Raw genomic sequence first — 17,543 nt, forward strand, 5'->3', positions numbered from 1 at the left:
GATTAAGGTAAAAGCACCAGATGGAACAAGAAAGGGGTATAAACCTTAAACACAATTTTGCTTGTTTGCCACCATTCAAAAGTTCTGTAGAGCTGCTTAAACAAACTGGAGTAATAAAGACAGTAGCTAGACCATATCTTTTAAGGTTTCTTCTTTTATATTGTTCTCCAGTCTTTAAAATTAATTGCTATGCAATTTATCAGTCAAAAAACATTTAGAGCATTAAAAGGTAATATGGGGAATATTCAAGGAATGATATTGAAGGGGTGAAGTTCTTCATAACTTCATAAACATTTAAGGATGCCAGTTTTAAAAAACAGCAAAGATTAAAAAAATTTTTTCCTATGGAACCTAGAATACTTATATAGGTCCTAGAAGCTCTTGGGAATTTTGTAAGTTGGCTAATTTAAAAACAAAATAAAACATCCTAGTTGGAACAGAAAAGGAAATATAAGCCAAGATACTGAGAGGAGAGCAATAGAATCAGAGTAATGAGCAAAGAATGACATCAGCAACATAGATAGGCTTGTCACAAACTTAGCTTCTTGCTGCTAATGCCTGGACCAATACTTCATTTTACAATATACCCTGTTAACAGTAACTTCTATACTAGCAAAGGCAGAAACAAACCAAAGCACAGAAATCAACTATAGTCTTCAGTCATGGTCAATTCCATTCTACTAAGGTCAGAGAGTCAACAACAGCAAATGACACTGGTAATACACAACTATATACCCATATAAATAACCTGTGTAATATACTCCAGCAGTTAAAATAATATTTTTAAAACAAAAAGCAAAATCATAGCTGAAAAATTGCCTGCAATCATACAACTAGAAAAGCATCACCAACAACATTCACTTAGTTAATATAAGGCCAAAGCAAATAATTTAACTGACAACCAAAATATATTAAAAACCTTACCATGATAAATTCTAGTACTTAACATTGAGAAATAAGGATTAAAAAAAATTCTCCCTCTGCTTAAAGGAGCTCAGATGTGGTATTTGATGTAATCAAATAAATGAATCAAAGGAAAATGAGGAGGGAGAAAACAATTCCAGGTGGCAGTGAAGGGAGAGAGAAGCTGAAGAAGTTTCACAAAGTGGGACCAAAACTGGGTGGAGATGAAGAATTATGTTCCAGGAATGGAAAGCTAACAAATGTATAAAAGCAGGACAGAACAGAGTAAGATAAGAGAACTGGTATTAGTCCAATTTGGCTAGAATACTGGGTATGTGAAATAAAGCAGAGTGAAATAAGGCTGGAGTCAAGTTGTGAAGGTCCTTAAATGCCAGGTTGAAGAGTTTAAATGTTTTAAAGGGGCCAGGGAAGATCACAAAAGGCAATGTGTAATTTTGATTATATAACATTAAATTTTTTTTGTTCAAAACATCTAAAATTCAACAGGAAGCAACTGAGGAAAAATCTTTACATCAAGTTTTGCTGAAGAGTCTTATTTCCAAGATATATAGGAAATGATTCAAATCTATAAAAGCAATCATTTTCCAAGTATTTAGATGGTCAAAGGTTTTTAAATAGACTATTTTCTGAGGAAGAAATTCAAACTGTCAATAGTCATGAAAAAATGCTCCAAATTACTAATAATTAGAAAAATGCATTTAAAAAAAAAACCTTAGGCCTCACCTTATATCAGATTGGCAAAAATGACAAAAATGCAGGAGTCTGTGAGAAAAGTTTCATTTATGCACATCTGCAATTGGTACAGCCATTTGGGAAAATAATTTGGAAATTTGCAACTAAAAGTGCATAAACTGTGCATACCATTTTGACCCACTGATGTCACTACTAGCCCTCTATCCCAAAAAAGATCAAAGAAAGAGGAAAAGGACCCATATTAAAGAAATATATATGTGTGTGTGTATATATATAGTCATTCCTTTTGTAGTAGAAAAGAACTAAAAATAACTAAGGGGGTGTTCATCAATTGGGGAATAATAGTTAAACAACAATATGTAAATCTAATGGAATACTAATACTACTAAGTATTGAGATAAGATAATAAGTATTAATATAAGAAATGATGAAAGGGACAGTTTCATTAAAATCCAGGAAAATTTGTGGGAACTAATGAAGAATGAAGTGAGCAGAACAAGAACAATTTATACAATGATGCTAATGTAAAAAACAAGTTTGAAAGAGATAATATTTCTGATTAATGCAATAATCAACCAGGATTCCAGAGAACCAATGATGGTGTTGACATGCAGAGGGAGATATTTTAGTCCCAAACAAATGTATGAGCAATGTAAAAAGTTTTGCCTGATTATGTACATTAGAAGGATTTTGTTTTTCTTTGCTCTTTCTCCCAGTGGAATGGGGGGAGAAAATAAAATTTTGATCACTGAAACAATAAAACAAACTTTTAAAAATAAAATGTTATTCTATGGACAAGAGGTTTTTTAGTATAGAAGTAACCAAGAAGTAGGTGTCTCTCAAGACTCTAAAAGTAAATACTCTGTACAGTACTGATTCTTCAACAACAAACTAAGTATTTATAAATAAAAGAAACCGCCAAACAATTTCAACAGGTACACTCAAGTCACAGCAGAATTTGAAAAATTCACCAGTATAGAGAGGCAAAATTATTTCTCACAAGTTTTGTACAAATCAACAACTGAATTCCATCTCCCTTAAAACATTCCAAACCTACCTCGTAAAATTATGCCTCGTTGGTGGACTGAACAGATGGCTGTTCCTCTTTCAGTGCACTGCAGTTACTGAACACACTGTGGATCAAGTCCAGGATTCAGAGTCTCTCATTCAAGATCATTCACCCTGGTGCTCTGAACTTCATTCTTGTCATTATCCCATCTTAGATCCTCTAATCCAAAGGCCTCCAGTCAGCCCCTAACACTTAAAGCCTTTAAAGAGCTCCGGAAATAGTGTCTCTTCTCTGAGGCATTCCTGAATCAACCAAGGGATTATTAACCTCCCTCACACCCAACCAGGACCTCAGAGGCACATCTCCTTTGTCCCCAAATGCACTCCTTTTTGACTCAATATAACCCTACAATAGAATAGCTGAGTTTAAATTGTTTCCTCTGCCTATAGATAATATGTCTTGGAAGTGTATGTTACATTAGTGAAGTGAGATTTATAAATTTCTGTTAGGCAATCTAGCAGTTAAACTAGAGAGTTCATTTACCTTATCCCCCCCCCCCCATTTTTAGAACACAGTAGGTACTTGATAAATGCCTGCTAAGTAAATGAATCAATGCTTTCTAATGATAATGAATATACAATACATAGAACCAGAAAGGATGTTGTTAGTTAGTTGCCTTATCTGACTTTCTCTTTGTATGAAAAAAAAAAAACAAAAAACAGGTTAAATAAAAAACATTTTGATTCCTAGCTTATTTCTTAGCCCTTTGCATGCTCTAAATGCAAATATTATCCATACTTCAGGTGGTTAAGTACCAAAAGAAAGTTTGTGTTCAACTCTGAGTTTGTTCAGATTTAACTCTTTTTTATAAGGAAATGACAAAAATACTTTTGAAAGTACACAATGGATCAATTTGGATAATTCTATCTGCTAAATCTACAGATAAAGACTGGTGGGAAAGTTTGGTCTAGCAGTTAGGGGCTGGTGATGAGAAGGGCTAATGTAAAACTTTTGACCTCCTTAATTAACAAAATAATAATTAAAATAATTGAAATGATTTAAATCATTAAATTGTCAAGCAAAGAAACAGACACATTCAAAGGTTAATACCTCAATGTTGATCAAATAATGTGTACTGTTCCCTTTGGTCAAATGTTCAACATATTCAGAATGTCAAAATTTAAATGAAATAAGTCTTTTTCACAATAATAACTTCCCCAAAGGTGAAATGACACCTAAGTAAACACTTATTAAGCACCTACTATAAGCAAGACATAAACCTCAATGACTATCAACTCTAGAATCAAATAAATTCCATTGTTTAGTTTTTAAAGGCCTTTACAACCTGGCCCTTACCTTTCCAGCTTCACTAAACAATATTGTCTTCTCCAACATTCCCAATCCAGCCAAAGTACCAGCATCTCTGTTGCTTCCACATAGCAACAGGACCAATCTTAATGTTTTTCTGCTAGCCATTCTCCACGCCTAGAATAGACTCCTTTATCTCCTCCAATATTAAGCCTTTCCAAATGCCCTCAATTGCTAGTACCACTCTTCTCAAACTACTTGGTATTTAACTACTTTGCATTTTATCATTTTGCATTTATTCTGTATATGTGTGTACTTCCTGTCTCCCCAGTTAAATAAGCTCCTTGAAATAAGGTACTGTTTCCTTTTTTAATTGTATCCCCCCAACACCTAGGTTAGTACCAAGCACAAACACAAGCACTTAATACTTGCTTAATTTTGGCTGATAATGCTGGGACCCTTAGGGATACAAAGAAGCACAATAGGCAGCCCTGATCTTAAGAAACTTACATTTTGATGAGGAAAAGACAAGTACAAAAAACTATACTTTTATCTCAAGTAAGTCTTATAACAAAGGAGGAGTCCAGATGAAGTACAATGAGAAATTTCCATCCTAAATGATCAGCTGAAATAATATTTATATAAGTGCTTAGGTGGGGAAAAGGAAGCACAGTCAAGGAAGGCTTTGAGGAGGAGGCACCACAGGAATCAGGCCTTAAAAGGAAAAAAAGAGAGCTCAATAGTGAAAATGGAAGGGAGGGGGAAAGCAGAGAAATTCATCTCAGGAGAATAGCTTAAACAAAGACATGGAAAGGCAAAAAGCAGGACAAGAAAAACCCTAAGTTTGGCTGAAATATATTAGGTTATTCAGAATAGCCTTAGATCAGTACAGGCAGGGAGACTGGAGACAAACTGTGGTAGGTCTTGGAATACAGGGATGGAGTATTAATTTAAATAGAGGTAAAGAATTGCATAAGACATTCTCAAACTCCATTCACTTGGATTACTCTCCTTCTACCATGATGATCCTCTCCTCTCTAAAAGAACACAAAAGTAGAAAACAAAGAGGAAGCTGGGAACTATTTATATTACCTGTTTATGTGTCCTATAAATCAGGTAACAACTCTCATGTGGAATACCACTTTAAAGTAGACCCCCAAAATATCATCAAGATACCTAGAGAAATTAGGTTTAATCCTAGTTGATGTTTCTTAATCTTATCTAGTAAGACAAGATGGAAAGCACTTTCATATAAAAAATAACAGCACGTTAGTAACATAGTATTAGCCTTAATCCCTGTAACTGCTGGTCACTATCAACTGTACAAGTTATTTCTGAGAAATTACCAATAGCTCTGAAATGAAAATTAAAGAGAAAAAGATTACTAGATGTACCAAAACACACACAAGAAAACCTTATGACAGAGTCAAAGTCAAGTTTTATGTGAGCTACTGATAAATTCTGCTCTTTTCCAAAACTTATTTTAAAAATCACCTTAAACCTCATGGCTTAATATTATTCTCAATGTAAACAGCAATGCAAATGGAAAGAACCACAAACTGAAAGTTGCAAAATCACAAAGAACAAGGATGGCCCCAAAGCAGAAATATTAGAAGATAACTCTACCCTAATCCTTTGTAGAGGTGGGAGGTCTAACAGGTATGACACATTGCATATGTTTTGTCTTTTGGGGGGGGGAGGAAATACTGTTTGGTTTTATGGATTTTTTTCTTATTCTTTTAAAAATATTACTTATAAAGAATAGCTTTTGGGGAGGAAGGAAGGTTCCTAGGAGAAATTTTGTTGATAAAAATCAACAAAAGACATCAGTAAAAATTTGTAAAAAGAAATGCATGGCATATAACCGACCTGCCCCCCCCCCCCAACCTAATCAGTGGAGAGAAAGAGCTGAGTCATTAATTAGTTTAAAAAAGATGACAATTCATAGATAATCTAAATGTAATTTCTGGTACCCAAATGCATTTATGTATAGAGAATTGGCAACTACTTTCTAATAGGCAGATTATGCAAGGCAAATCTTTAAAAAAAAAAAAATCTGGATAGCTGAATTGGTTTCCTGTGCAGAACTCTTCCCTGATCCCAAACATTCTTCTGAGGAAGGAGATCAGGAGTCAGTAGCTTATCGGGTATACATACATGATGGGAAAGGTATCATCATTCCTAAAAGGAGTAGATGTAAACATGCTATACCACTTAATTCATAAAAGACACAAATCAATCACATACGGATAAGATTCTCCCACAGAACTAGTCATTACCAACACTGGAAAAGAACTATCAAGTTCACTCCCATGTGACTGCAACATTTTCCTATGTTAAGAGCAATACTGTTCAAAATCTTTCCTACTGCATTGGTTTTCTACCTACCTCAAGTAAAGAAAAGGAAGAAAGTATTTTTGTTTAAAGTCCTCAAAGATAATTCAATTAATCTGTCCTTGTATTAAATGCCTTTGGGGAAGATACAAGGTTTAGATAAGACAAAATATCTACCTTATCTAGCTCAGTCTAGAAAGAGATTATGAAAAATATACAAAGAACTTAAACATACAATACAAACTTATACATAAGTGAGGTAAGTACAAAGTGCTCTTCCTAAGGTCTGAAATGGGAAAGGCTATATATATATATGAATATAAAAGTATAAAGCCCAGAAGACCACAGCCTAGTTTAATGGAAGCCTAGAGAGAAGAGGGGTAAATAATATATAAAAGCTAATAGATTTTGAAGAGCTTTGAATGCCAGATTTGCTCCATAGGCAATCAGGAGTGTTTTGTGGAATTCTGAACACAAGAAAAATGTGATAACATCTATGAATGAGGAAGAATGGTCTGTGTTACAAAAATTTAGTTTCTCTAACTAAAAATCCAGGGTCTTTAGTACAAGTAGTAGACCCAGAGGTAGCTCAGCACTGAAAAAGGAAATGGATAATTGAATTAAGGAAATCATCTACACAGAATGGTTAGTTGAAAAAATAAAAGTGAAAATGCGAAGAGATTAGCCAAAGTATATATAGACCCTAAAGGAATAATGACCCTTCAAGGGGGCAGGTAGGTGGCTCCATGAATTGAGAGCCAGGCCTGGAGACTGGAGATCCAGGTTCAAATTTGATCTGATACTCCCTAGCTGTGTGACTCTGGGCAAGTCACTTAACCCCGTGGCCTAGCCCTTACTGTTCCTGCCTTAGAACCAATATAATAGAATTAATTCAAAGACAGAAGATAATGGCTTTAAAAAAATGACACTTCAAAAAAGAAGCCAGTAAAAAGGTGGGCAAACCTGGGGGCTTTGGAGCCAGAATATCCATGCCCATGATGTCAAATGCTACCAAGATCAAAAGGCTGAAAAAAAACCCCCACTAGATTCTGTGATACAATGGTTAATTTTGAGATAGCATTTTTAGTAGAGTGGAGGGGACAGACCTTGTATTGTTAAAAAGTTAAGGAGAAAGTGGCTGGTTAGAAAGTAGATTCTTTAGTTATAAACTATTTTTTAAAAATTATTTTTGTTTGTTTAAAAAAACCTTATCTTCTGTCTTAGAATCAATACTGTGTATTGGTTCTAAGGCATAAGAGTGGTAAGGGTTAAGCAATGGGGATCAAGTGACTTGCCCAGGGTCACACAGCTGGGAAGTGCCTGAAGTCAAATTTGAGCCCAGGACCTCCCATCTCTGGGCCTGGCTCTCAATTCACTGAGCCACCCAGCTGCCCTCTTAAAAATAATTTTGATTGGGAAGGGGAGATGAGATATAACAAATAGTTGTTTAAGGAGAAAGGCCTGGGAAGACTTTTTTTTTTTTTAAAGAGACCTGGATATGCTAGTAGGCAAATGAAAGGGACAAATGAAAAGAAAACTGAAAATAGATGAGAAAAAGTTGGAGCAAAATACTAAAGATAACAGAGAGGCTGGGACCTAGCTCACAAGAAGGAATTATCCTTAGGAAGGAGTAGGTTGCATAACTAATACAGAAAAGAGAAAAGAGGTGGGTAATACTAAGAACTTTCAAGGAGTGAAGCTGAGCAGCCGGTCAGGTGATCTCAATATTTTCAATGAAATAGGAGGTTAGGTTATGTGTGTGTATGTATGTATGTATGTATGTATGTGTATGGGGGGGGTGAGTATGCTGTGGAGAAGAGAAGAAAAGATGTGGAATAGTCTCAGTGGGGAAGGTGATTGGGAGTCAGCAGTTTAGCTAATATGTAAAAGATAAATAACTAATGTTTACAAATGACTTTATAAATAACTCTGTCTAATCAGTTCCACAATAGAATAACTTGTGAAAAGCAACAAAGGACTTGAGAATCAAAAGATGGAGGTTCAGGTCTTAGTTCTCACACTTGGTAGGTAGCTCCCAGACCACAGAAAAGAAGTCACATTACTCTTGAGACATTCCTTATTGGTGTAATAATAATAGTATTTATATTACCCACCTCTTAGGTTATGAGGCAACCACTCGATAAACCTTGAAGTACTACAAAAATAGTGACTGATTACTACTGATAAAGTGATGAGCTGACCAGTTATCTTCACACGAATAAGCAAAATATAAAATCCAACTGAAGAATTTTTTGCTATAGAAAAGAAGTTGTAAATTTGGGAAAGGTCATGGTCTTCCCCAATTTAAATATACCTTAAAAGGTGAAGTCCACACCGATGGAATTTATGGCATATAGTACTTGTGCTCAGGCTGTAATCCAAAAATCAGTAGGATCCTCAGCAAAGGCCATTCAAAATAAAAAAGTTTGCATATACACAGATGTGACTTTATGATTCTGTTTGGGATTTTAGGGCAGATAGTAGTACCCATAAGTCCTAGGAATGGCAAAGCTATTTATTTGTTGAAGTAGTTTGCCCCTTTTAATGCTAGATAAGAGATCACATGTTGTTTGAGAACAGAAGCAGCCTTACTTGCATAATGGATCATAGGGGTTTGAGCTGAAAGGAACTTCAAGGTTCATTTCAACACCTTCATTTTATAGAGAATGAAACCAAGAAAAGAACTGTCTTGTCATACTTGTATCTCCAGGTACTGAACACAGTGCCATAGTAGGCACTTAATAAATGCTAGTGTGGGGGGCAGCTGGGTAGCTCAGTGGATTGAGGGCCAGTCCTAGAGACGGGAGGTCCTAGGTTCAAATCTGGCCTCAGCCACTTCCTAGCTGTGTGACCCCTGGGCAAGTCACTTGACCCCCATTGCCTAGCCCTTACCACTCTTCTGCCTTGGAGCCAATACACAGTATTGACTCCAAGACAGAAGGTAAGGGTTTAAAAAAAAAAAAAAATAAATAAATGCTAGTGTGTTGAGGCCCAGAAAAAGGGCATGACCTGCACAGTCACGTAGGTAAGAGTTAGATTTCAATCTAGGATCTTGATTTCAAGTTCACTGCTCTTTCCCCCCAAGAAACCATTTCATTTCTAGGAATTTCTTAAATGTTCTTGTACCTAAAAGAAATGGTGCACATCTACCACTAACACCTATCTGCCAGGTGGCCACCAAACTCCCTCTTTTCCTGAGCAATCAGGTCAAGGTGGGAATAGAAGTTTTATCTGCATGACTCTTGCAATTTAACAACTGTTGATGGTAAGAACCCATCAGAATGAGAGATACTAATAGCAAGGCTATGGAAACATCTTCAGTCCTCTCCACTGAAGTTGTTGCTTCAGCAATGTTGCAGCCTTAACTCCCAACTGTACTTTGCTAAAACAAATGCTTGTCCTGGATCTCAGCCATTCAGGTCATCCCTAGCACTCTGCCATGACAACACTTTCACACCTTCTCTTTAGCTGATAGAACTCAGGTTTTAGCAAAACTCCCAGCAAATTCAGTAAAGAATGTTTTAATCTAATGGTTGCACCATTATTTAATGGGTAGTACTTTGTTAACTTGGGTTTTATGTAAAAATTTAATTTGAATGCCTAATTTGAATAGGACCACAATTTTCTCAACCATATCATCTTATCTGTCAAAAGATGTCTTCGATGGCTTGAGGGATTTCCCTTAAACATCCCTTTCAGGGAACAATGGAAAAAGTAGTGGGCTAAGATTCAGAGTTCTGGGTTTTAGTTCTGGGTTCTGTCAGTAGCTTGCTGTGATCCTGAGTAGGTACTTAATTGGAATTCTCAGTTTCTCTGACTGCAAAATGATTACAGAAGATGGACTTCATTCTTAACCTGGGACCCAAGAACTTTAAAAACATTTATGTTTTGATATTTCAATAAAATTGGCTTCTTTGTAATGCTATGCACCTTATTTTATGTATTCATTCTTAGAAGCCCATAGCCTAGGGGGGCAGCTTGGTGGCTCAGTGGGTTGAGAACAAGGATTAAAGATGGAAGGTCCAAGGTTCAAATCTGGCCTCAGACACTTACTATCTGTGGGATCCTGGGCAAAGTCATTTAACCCCCATTGCCTAGCCCTTACTGCTCTTCTGCCTTAAGAAGGAAGGTCCAGGTTTTAAGGCGGGAAGAGGGGGAAAGTCCAAGGCCTTGTCTAAACTGTCAATGGGTTTCTTAAACATGAATGCATCACAGACCCCTTTGGAAGTCTAGTGAAATCTATGGACCCTTTCTCAAAATAATGTTTTTAATTGAAGATGTTAAATTTCACTTGAGAGGTTAGTGAAAATAAAAATGTCCTTTTTTTCCTCATTCAAGTTCATTGACCCCCTGAAATCTATACATCACCCCTGGATCCAGGTTAAAAACCTCTGTTCTAAGGTCACTTCCAACTCTAAACAAATATGATCTTTAAGGTTTGTTCCAGTTTTAAAATAATGTAGATCTAAAATTTCCCTTTGAGATATTGAGCAACACAAAGTAATATAAGGAACAGGGAAATTTAGGGTCTCTCAAAACTGAAAAGAAGTTCTCTGATGTTACTTAGCTGCCAATGGGATCTCAGCTACTAAAATAAAGTAATAAATTTTAAGTCAATAGAAAGGAAATAACAAGCTCTGCCACTTAATAGCTATGTGACCACAGTTAAGTTACTTTACTTGTCTGGATCTCAGTGTCTTTATCTGTAAAAGGAAGGTTGTTAAACTATATTTTCTCTAAGACTCCATTTGGCTTGAACATTCAATAACTAACTTATTTTGGGATCACAAGAAGTAATTTACTTGAGTCTACAGCCCACTATGAGCATGAAAACCCTCTAAAAATACTATCAGATCTGAGTCCCAATTAAGAATAAAATGGTTTAATACCACATAAGTTAGCTCATAAGCTAATTCACGATAATGGCACATCAATACTTAGCCCTGATGAAAACTATAGAGAGCTCATTATGGTCTTTCAAAGTATTTATATTCATATGAGCTACTGAAAAATATCCTAGTTCTGTACTTTATATTAAGCTGCACACATACTATTTTGGACAAAGATATATTAGTGGGCACTGCAACAATTAAAAAATGAAGAAAAAAGAAAAACAAATGTATTTAAAGATGAAAAATCTCTTTAAGTAAGCATATATAACAACAAATTTCCTACTTATTTGTTGAGTTAAAGTACCATGGAGAGCTACTTAAAGGACAACTCTCAAGAATGGTCTTTCCTCAAGGATGATTTTGATCATGACTGTTCCAACCTATAAGCCTCCAATTGTTCCCAGTTTTCTCAATTCTAAATAAAGACAAGAGTTCATGGTTCTTGACCAAATGACCCTAAGTCATATCTGCTTGCCCTCATATCCTATAGCCCTTTCTCAACTTAACTAGGCAAATTACAGCCAGCTGCAGATTCCAAGGCATCTTCAGTATAAATCTCTACTAGAAACAATAACTCCAAATCACTCTACTTTTCTGCTAAACCACATCCTCTCCATCCCTTTCAAAAGTGCTCAAGATCTACAAACTTTGACTTTGCATCCAATCATCCCCAGAAGCCTCCTACAATGCAGGTCCTACACCTCGATTAACCTTGCTTACTTGGGGAAATGAAGGCATTAGGTTAATCTAATTTTCCAGTTAACCAAAAAACTTTGCATTTTAATTTGATTGTTGAAAATCTTCCTGAAATCTGTATTTTCTTACTTTAAGTACACTGAAGGCAATTTTAGCTTTGTTTGGTGATTAAAGATCCTGAAGTGCTTCAAGGTCATAATTAGGAATATTGCCATTCAGTTTTCTAGATGGGAGAAGGCTTTAGAGAGAAGGCTGAAAATGTACTGAACCCAAGACATGATCTAGATTTTTGTTTCTTCTGTTAATGAATTCCTGTTAGGATTTGTCTGAAAGATAATGTAATAATTTCCCTCACTTTCCTAAAGGATTAGTATAAGGGGGAAAATATAGTTAATGGGGGACTCTTAGCTGAATTCCAGCTAGCCACATGTTACCAGTTATATTTTTGTTTTGAACATATGGGGATCACCTCTCAGTCAACGATGTGACATGAAGATATAGAAAGCTTGTTCCTTTCTTATGTATCTAAGACAGCTGTGCCAATTTCAAAACAAGAATAGATCTTCTAGAGCCACATGTTGAAATTGGAAAACTACAAATAAACATCATCTATGTTGCACTGTACTTTTATTTATCTTGTTAAACATTTCCTAATTTATATTTTAATCTGGTAGGCTACACTCAATAGTTTTTTAAGGTGTTTGACACCTTTCATCTAGGACATATTTTCTGTGTATACTGATAATTCTCAAAAAGATTTCATAGAAATGAGAAAGCTACCAGATGGGTTATTAGATGTTAGCTTTTCAGTTGACTGATCATAGGTTTTGAGTTAGAATGCACCTTAAAGAATGTCTATTCCAACCCCTTTCATTTTAAGAGAAAGAAATTTTTACCCAAGGAGGTTAAGTAAAAATGCCCAAGGTCATAAAGGTTAAGTGGCAAAGCTCAAATTTAAACCAGGATCCTGTGGCTCAAAAAACAATTTCTACTGCAGTGCCTTAATCCTTTGTAAAGTTCTTTTTTTAAGTAGATTTGTCTTCATGTATTTTCATTTATTTAGTTCCTTTCTCTTACTAGATTATAATTCCTCAAGTACAGACCCTGTCTTCTTCCCTAGAGTGTTCTGCATATAATGGGCTGTTACTTTATTAGTTGGTGACCCAGTTTGTGAATCATGCTCCTTCTTTCTTCTCTCCCTTCAGTTGTCCAACAATAGTCTCCCTTTTTACTTCACATTAGGACCTAACTGCCTAGTACCCAGAGATTGCAGAGGAATTTTAACTTCTTAAAGATCAGGAACTGGATCTCATTCATCTTTCTGGCTCTTCTGCTAATATAAGGCTTTGCATAGAGTACTCAATGTTTGCTGAATAAATGGAGAAAAAAAAGATATGAAGGGGAAAACAAAGTAATGATGTTGTACCCTAGTAAAATGTTTGACAGTGTTAAACTTAATAAGTTTTTCTTAATTTGGGGATTTCTATTATCCATGCTTCTATTATACCAGCCTCCCAATTTTTTAATTAAAAGGGGTTGAGGCAGGAAAGCTTCAATTGTGTAAAATCCATGAAACAGTGATTCATTCAAATCTTAGCATTCTGTTCATGATTATTAGGTTTCAATAATTTTCCACATTCTTCATCCAAGTTAGAATTACATCTGCATGTCTTTTATCTAATTCCCATGAAATACACGTTAAAGTATACTCCAAAGAGTCTAGGGCAGCAAAGATGTCTTATTGTAGTTCTATGTATAGTGCTTGGCTCACCATAAAGTCAAAGGAGAGTTGGAATGACCCTTAGAAGTAATCTAGTACAACCTCCTCATTTTATAGATATGGAAACTAAAACTCAGAGAGGTGAAATTAATTTGCCTGTCCAATATTAGAGAGATGAGCTGGGATTCAAACCCAAGCTCTGCTCCAAGCCCAGTGACTCCTACATCATACTACTCCCTAAATTCCATAAGTATTAACTAATAAATTGATTTGATAAAGTTTCACAGGAAAATAGTAATTCTAGAATCTTGAATCCAAAAGAGTTCAAACCTATTCTCCTTCCTTACTTTCCTTTCACATTTACTAATAACGATAATAAACCTAGGCAATTTCTAATCCAAAATAGTTTGAAGTGGGTAACCAAAAGAGGTAAGGGTTTACCTGATTATGAATTGCTACAATGAAAGGCAAGAAGATCCCAACCATGCTATATAATAAGTGCATAGAGAAATGGCAGTTAAGCCATATATATATATTAAACATATATATATAAATATATGTATACAGGTATTAAGAAATAATATTTAGAGGAAAGTAACTTGAACCCTACTTGGGATCAATCAGACCGTATTAGTCTTGTTTTTAATCCCCTCATTTTCTAGATGAGGAAACTGAGGTCCAGAAAACTTACTTTGACCAAGGTTATACAGGTAGAAGTGACAGATCCAGAATGGGACCCAGTGCTTTTTTCTACTATGCCTTAATGCTCCCCCAACGAGGCTGTGAGTTATTAGTAAACAACCAAATTACTACAGTAGCTTATTCCCTGAAGAGAACATCTCACTGTGCTATGATTGCCATAATGGTCAGAAAAATGCTGGGCATCAACAAATTAACAAAATATTTATTAGATGCCTTTTTGGTATCAAGTATCTTGCGAGCTGCTGTATCAGGCAGGTACTGGAACCATATTCTTGTGGAAGAGAGAACCATGTCACAGGTGTCCCTAAATTGGCTGGATTGTATGCTGGTGGTCATTGCTTGAGAACTAGAAAAGGGAAACTAAAATGACCAAAGGAATGGAGAATCTTATGAGAACTACTAAAATAAAGCTTTCCCACTATACTACAAAAATAAGACTTTTCAGTAAATGGCTAAGACATGAAATAAAGTTTGAGATTACATAGGTAAACATAGATTTATTGGGGGTACAAGAATAGGGTAACCATGAACTGGGTTATCCACCCTTGAACTTAACACAGAAAAAAATTTTAGATCATAAACAATTGAAACTCCATTTTCCAGAGTAATAAACCTATCAAACTCATCTCAAGAGATATAGAGACTGAAAATACAAAAGGATACCAAAAGGGTAAGACAAATTTACAAAGTTGTGCTATCTGGGCAAGTTATGGATCAGTTTAATCAAGGGCAAACCCTAGCAGGGGGGAATGGCAGTTATTCCCTCTTTTTAAAAAAAATCCTTTAAGGGGGCATGCTGGGTAGCTCAGTGGATTGAGAGCCAGGCCTATAGATGGGAGGTCCTAGGTTCAAATAGACACTTCCCAGCTGTGTGATCCTGGGCAAGTCACTTAACCCCCACTGCCTTGCCCTTACCACTCTTCTGCTTTGGAACCAATACACAGCATTGATTCCAGGACAGAAGATAAGGATTTAAAAAAGAAAATCCTTTAGTGTCATTTTCAAAGATTTCGAGTATGAATACAAATTCTGAGCTGGATGGAATACTGAGGCGACCCAAGACAGCATTTTCTTAATTCCTTATACCTTTCAAAGAATGATTATATTTACCCAATTAATACCTGTTTTGTGGGAGGTCAACAACTGATTAAATATTGAATATTTGCTTTGTCATCTGTGAAGTTTAAAGTCTTCTAACTGCATTCTCTTTGTCTATTTTCATTTCCATTCAGTACTCTTCTGACTGTCCTAAAAGGCCAGGTTTTTCACCTGTTTTCAGCTGTTGCCCTCAAACGCATATTTCTTCTCACTGTAATTTTCTAGAAACCATTTTCTTATGTTTAACCTTACTCTGATCAGTCTTTTGTACTGTTCACTTGGCCTCTTCTCTCTCAGCATTTTTCAACTTAGCACATTAAAGCTATTCATCCAGGAGAATAAAGCAAGACGAGTGGCCCGTGCATGATCTTATACTAAAAAAAAAATAAGGAAACTAAAACTATGACCTAGGAGTCACGACTTCCTCAATCACTTATAACTGTTTTGTAGACACCAATCCTAGAATACAGGAAGCATCCTCTGGCCAGTTCTGGACAATAACCTCCATAGGAGTCACAATAGGGATAAGGAGACACTTCCAAGTATTTCGGACACAAATCATTCTGCCATCTCACTCCAAGGTGCAGAAGGAGACCAGTCAATGGGCGTTTCTGACTCTCCACTCTCCTTTGAGGTCCAATAAGGCAGCGGGGAGGACGTGGTCCGCCCAAGCCCGAGAAACAGGGAACGGCTGGTCACAGGGCAGAGCCGGGGGAGGGGGGGGGAGGAGAGGGGGAGGGCCGAGCGAGCCACCAGGAGGCTCAAGGGAAGAGAGCGAGGGCGGCAACACATGAAGGCTGCCCCAGAACACGCCTTAGCGGCATAAAGGGAAGGCCCGAGGGCCCCCACCGCAAACGCTGCTCACTCGCAGCTCTCGCCCTAAGAGAGAAGTGAAAGAAGAGGCGATGACAGGCGCGAAGAGCAGGAACCAAGAGGGGAAGGGGGGTACGGCGGCAGGGACAGAGGGTCGCAGGAATGCGCAATGGCCGACTAGGGGCACCGCCTGGAGGAATAAAGTTTAGGGGGCGGGCTTTCACCGCAGGGTCGGCAAGGGCCGAAAGCGGCGAGGTAGCCCGGGACATGTTTACATTTGAACCCGGGGCGCCCCGAGGCCGCGCCTCTGGCCCAACGGCCTGAGCCTCTCCCGAGGGCACGGGGACCAGAGAATGTGGAGCGGGGTATTGCACTCAAAAGAGATGGGGCGGGGCTCCAGGCTGAGGGAGCCGAAGAGGCAGGGCTCGGCCCCCCAGGACCCACGGCTGAGGAGAGCGGGGGCTGCCCGAGCCGCGGCCACGGGGCCGGGGTAAGGAGGGGGGGGAAGGCCCATGATGCCTGCCGCCGCGGCCAGCTCGCTTGCTCAACGCTTCGAGGCCAATTTTCTTTGGAGGGAAGAGCCCCTGCACCCGGGGTTCCCATTCCTCAGGCCAACGGCCCTCAGACCTCTCTCCCAGCTAGCTGCCCCGGGCGGCGCTTCTCCTACCTTCGTTCGCCAGGTCCGCCATTTTGCTCCCTTAAGTCTTCCCACAAGGCACCGCGCCGGTCCTAGCTCCCCTGCTTTCAACCGGGGAGTCTCGCGCCTGCGCACCCGCCACTGATCTAGGGCCTGAGCCGGCCACAGCCGAGTCCTTGTTTCCGAAAGTAGCCGAAAGCTAGGGTCTATACTAAGCAAAATGGGACGCCCCGACCCCCGGCGCCGAGGAGCTCGCGCCTGCGCGTAAGCCTGGTTTCCCAAAGAGGCGGAGGGAAGGGGGGGAGGGGAAAACCACCGAGACGCGCGTGCGCAGCTCCCCCACGCACATACACATGCGCGTGCGCGTGAAGACTTACGTTGTGCCCCCCATTGGGCAGGAAAGGCCGACATGGTACTACCTTCCTGGAGGTTGTGGAGCCTGATTTGGGGAGAGCTCGGCCGCTTCCGGCATTCCCCACTGTGACGGCAGCCAGGCGGCCCCCTAGCGAGAGAGGCTCGGCCTGGCCTGGGTGAGCTCTAAGGCCCCGCCCACGTGCTACCTTCTGCCGAGGGTGGGGCTCTGGCAGCGCCCAAGCCTTGTGCTCACTGAGCCCAGGGAGTCTGTGAGCCCCATAATGGGCTGTGAGGAGCGTGGGGGCCCAGGCGGGGAGGCTGCCTGAGGGACTGGCCTCCCTTCACACGGACCATGGGACAGAG

The 17,543-nt window shown here is 38.5% G+C and overlaps 1 protein-coding gene across 45 annotated transcripts in view; it reads right to left on the bottom strand.

Moving 5' to 3' along the window:
• The window catches only part of RANBP3 (RAN binding protein 3), an 83,428-nt gene extending 66,092 nt beyond the window's left edge, over nt 1-17,336 (bottom strand). For 15 of the 45 annotated variants that reach the window (XM_007488986.3, XM_007488985.3, XM_056822529.1 and 12 more), the window contains exon 1: nt 17,204-17,336. In XM_007488986.3, coding sequence (XP_007489048.1) covers nt 17,204-17,237 — 34 coding nt within the window. In that variant the 5' untranslated portion in view covers nt 17,238-17,336. The other 30 variants (XM_056822541.1, XM_056822538.1, XM_056822533.1 and 27 more) reach the window with 16 other exon arrangements.
• Nucleotides 17,337-17,543: the final 207 nt, after the last annotated feature.

Source organism: Monodelphis domestica, chromosome 3 (genome assembly GCF_027887165.1).
Source record: "Monodelphis domestica isolate mMonDom1 chromosome 3, mMonDom1.pri, whole genome shotgun sequence".
NCBI classification, from domain to species: domain Eukaryota; kingdom Metazoa; phylum Chordata; class Mammalia; order Didelphimorphia; family Didelphidae; genus Monodelphis; species Monodelphis domestica.